This window comes from Amphimedon queenslandica, unplaced genomic scaffold (genome assembly GCF_000090795.2).
Source record: "Amphimedon queenslandica unplaced genomic scaffold, v1.1 AMPQUscaffold_11629, whole genome shotgun sequence".
NCBI lineage: Eukaryota > Metazoa > Porifera > Demospongiae > Haplosclerida > Niphatidae > Amphimedon > Amphimedon queenslandica.
Genome location: NW_003548129.1, coordinates 1 through 4,014, shown reverse-complemented (window position 1 = coordinate 4,014; position 4,014 = coordinate 1). Strand labels below are relative to the sequence as shown.

General features: G+C 35.4%; 1 protein-coding gene across 1 annotated transcript; it reads right to left on the bottom strand.

The window, feature by feature from the left end:
* Window positions 1–30: 30 nt before the first annotated feature.
* On the bottom strand, window positions 31–2,220 carry LOC109589105 (uncharacterized). Its single transcript, XM_020005223.1, has 5 exons — window positions 2,064–2,220; window positions 1,424–2,011; window positions 392–1,354; window positions 124–192; window positions 31–83 (listed from the first exon to the last, which is right to left on the bottom strand). Exons 1-5 carry the CDS (start codon window positions 2,218–2,220, stop codon window positions 31–33), a joined length of 1,830 nt encoding a protein of 609 aa, XP_019860782.1.
* Window positions 2,221–4,014: the final 1,794 nt, after the last annotated feature.

The following is a 4,014-nucleotide window of genomic DNA, read 5'->3' as shown; positions in this document are numbered from 1 at the left end:
CTTCTATATTCAGATCTAGTAGTTGTGACATCAGTAAGTACGCAATATCAGGTGATGAGTGCCAGAGGAAAATATCCCGTTGGCTACAACCCAACAGTACTAATTTATTAATAAATTCCTGACATTGACGGGAGGATGGTTTTTTGAGCAAAAAACTATAATTGTCCCATTTTAACTCTCCAGTCTCTTCTCCTAGTCACAACAAATACAAGTGATAAATACAATATCAGTGATTTGTGAATAGATGTGCATGTATGCCTGTACATGCCAGTGAAATTAAGTTATTATAATTATAGTCAGTTTTACCAAGAGTGGATAATTGGTTTTACACTAAAGCCTTGTATTATTAATTATTATGTCTCTGGGTATCATCATGTAATAATTAACTCACCTCCACCAGTTAATAGTATTTCTTTTATTTGAGTGTGTCCTCCTTCATTAGCTATCTCTACTGCACTCTTTCCTCTCTCATCTTTACTGTTAGGATCAGCTCCTAACTGCAGTAGCATTGATACTTCAAAACTATCACCAGCTTTAACTGATTCTTGAAGTGAAGTGTTGAAATTGTCATCATCTTCTCTTCTGATAGGAATTGTATTCTTGTCAATAGCAACTTCCAATATTCCTAATCTACTCATTGAGTTTTTTTTGTTATTGATATCATCAATAAGAGACTGTGATACTGAGGTTGGTAATAACAGTGTAATAATGACTGATCCTTTATCAATCTCCACTATAGTGAAAATATCTGTTACAACATGGCCAAAGTAGTATTGAAGAACTCTTTTAAAATTTGTCAAAGTCATTTCTTCCCATCTGTCATTCAGTTTAATAACGACTGGTTTTGTTTGGTTGCTAGTGGTTGGTGAGGCTGCTGGTGGTAATGATGACAATTTCTCTTTGATTGTTGATCGTATGTGCTTCAATTGTGACAATTCTGAGAATTTATCAACACTATCAATGTATTGAGTTAGTTCAGTTTGTGCATTTGAAAGGTAAGTGTCTGTCAAGTGTTTAAGTACACCACAACTGAAGAAATCATAATGAGGCTGAAGAGAATCAAATAATTCATCAACATCACCATATTTCAAACTGGATACTGGGATTTTTAAATAAGCAGCTGCATTTCTAGCTATAGCTATGAGCTCTGCTTCTCCATTTTGTACTCTTTTTACAATTTCTCCTCTCAGTTTGGAATCAAGAGATGAAAAACGAGAATGAAGACTTCCAATATTGGTAGCAACTTCACTCTTTGAACTGAGCTCAATAACAGTAGTAGGAGTAGATGATTGTGATCCAGTGATTGTTGGTTGTTGCTGCTCTAGATTAGGATCAATATGACCACCTTTTGTTTCTATTATAAATTAAAAAATAGAATATACATAACTTTCAACAATAGTAGATATATTGCTTTTAAACATACTTAATTTTCCCATTAGTTTAGATGCCATGTTCTTTAGTCCTACTTTCTGTAGTGCAGTAATGAGAGAAGAGAACACACTGTTAGGATTAGAATGAGTTTGTATGATAGTCAATAATGAATTGATGAGTTGAGTAGCTCTTTCATTTGGAGTATGATTAAGGTGAGCAACAGCATTGTATACATCATGAGGTATGATACCATGAGAAAAGAGATGATTACTTAACGATAAAATAACTGGAGGATTTCCTGTTAAGAGGTCAACAAGATCAGCTAACATCTCTTTCATTGTAATGTATTGTAGTGAACCTGGCTCTGGTGTACTTTGCTGCTGTACTCCAGTAGATGTGCCCTTTTGTTCTACTGAAGATGTACACTCCTCCTGGCCCTTTGTTGATGTGAAGGTTTCCTGTTGAACTTGTTCCTGCTCTGAAGCATCAGGTGAAGATTCCTGTTGCTCCTCATCTAAAGATGCTCCTATTATTTCATGGCTTTGCTGCTGAGGCTCATCCTGTTGATCTTGATTATGTTCTGAGGAAGATTGCTTTTGCTTTTCTTCCTCTAATGATGTTGCTCTTGATAGTGGAGGGACTATAGCAAAAGAAATGAAATTAAAACTTTCATTTTACTGTACAGCTATTACCTTTTAATCCTTTAGCAATCATTGCAATGCATATAGAGACCAGCAAAGAAATGACAATAATCATAAGTAGCCATATGAAGGAGCATTCCAGCATAAATAACTCAATAAAATATTCAAAAATTCCCTCAACTCTAGTGACAATGGAAGTGATTGACATGATGCTGCTACAGGAAGTGAGTGAAGAAGTTGTACAAGTGAGAGCAGCAGGTGCAATTGGTGTAGTATAATTTACTATCAGTACATAGACCACATTCCACAACCTCCAACCATTAATCTATACATCAAAGTATTAGCCTGTAATGAGATTCATCACCTAATAATAATAATAGATACAACCTATTAATAGATTGTTTCCATATAAGGTGTTGAACACAAAGCCACTATTGTAGCTAACAGAACTTTCCACTAGTAACAAAGACATTGTTTGGTTAATTTAAATTGTGAATTTTCAAAATAATAACCTTTTGCAGCATAATTCAATCATTACAATACCATTTGTTTGTATGTACTATTGGTTGCATTATAATCAAATTAACTTGAATAATTATAACAAATATTATCAGTAAATGTTTGAGTAAAATGAGCAGGTGGCATTATACTATATAGTGGCGTCACTTAACTGCACCTGCTACCTGTAGTGTCTCCAAAGGACACAAAAGACACAATCAAATGGACACTACAGACCATAATGTGTATTGATATTGATATGTACTGTACATAATGGGTGCATTAGATGTACTGGTAACTACTGGTTATCTGGAGATGTAATGTACATTCATAGATACTACATTAGTGTACTGTGGACACATCACAGAGCTTGTTTATACTTGTGAATGTGCAAAGGATAATTACTAATCACTAATCAGGACACGTGGGAGTAAAAGGAGAGGCGTGGTACCCCATCAGTTGTATTGTGGCTTAAAATCACTCACTGGATATTTAGTCCAATTACTCTTTATTACTGGCCCTAAGGAGCGAGCAGCGAGCCAAAGACAACAAGTTGTATTTCTACAGTTACAGTAGCTCTAGTACTCGTTCCTCATCTCTTGTTATCAATCAATGGCGGACGGTTTAGAAGGACTAGATGAAGCTGCTCTCAATGCTAAAGTAAGAAAATACAGAACTATTTTTTGTTATTATTATTATAAAATATATTTCTATTATTATTAAATAAACAATGATACTGAATCATGCCTATATACTTTACCTTACCTACCTGTACATGTACCTCTAGTTGAAGGCAGCAGAGTCTTATGAAGACAGGGCTGCCATTAGGAAGGCACTGAGGGACTTGAAGAAGAGTAAAGGTATTGAAGTTGGTGGAGGCAGGAACAGAGGAACCTCACAATATAACAGGTATCCATTAACAACATAGAGTGAAGAGAGAGAGAATATTTGGAGAGGTATGTACGTGTACATGTACATGTATTAATAATGTACATGTACACATATATTGTGCATTAGTAAATGTACATGTACATGCACTTATAGGTAACTGTATCCTATTTCACTTTGTCATTAAGGATTTGATGTACACACACACACATGCATGTACATATATGTACATTGTGCATGTATCTTCTTTCCAACTGTAATGTTAATAATAGCATTACTCCTGGTTGTTGTTCATTAATTATTAATAAATATTTATGGATTATCTACTTTTGGAATGTTTTCTTTGTTGCATGTGTGTGCTTTATGTGTTTATTTATTTATTTATTTATTTTATTAGGTTTGCTGGTCGCACATCCACTGATGCCAAAGCTACAGTAAAGCAATCCTTTGTTCCTTCAACTTCATCAAAGACTCCAAACCCACCATCAACTGGCTCATCCTCTCCCAGTCAGAGCGTATCTAGCCCCACCCCTCCTCCTACTAGTGCCACACCCCCTGCCGAGAGAGAGAGGGAGAGAGAAGAGAGGGAGAAAAGGGAGAGAGAGGAGAAGGAGAA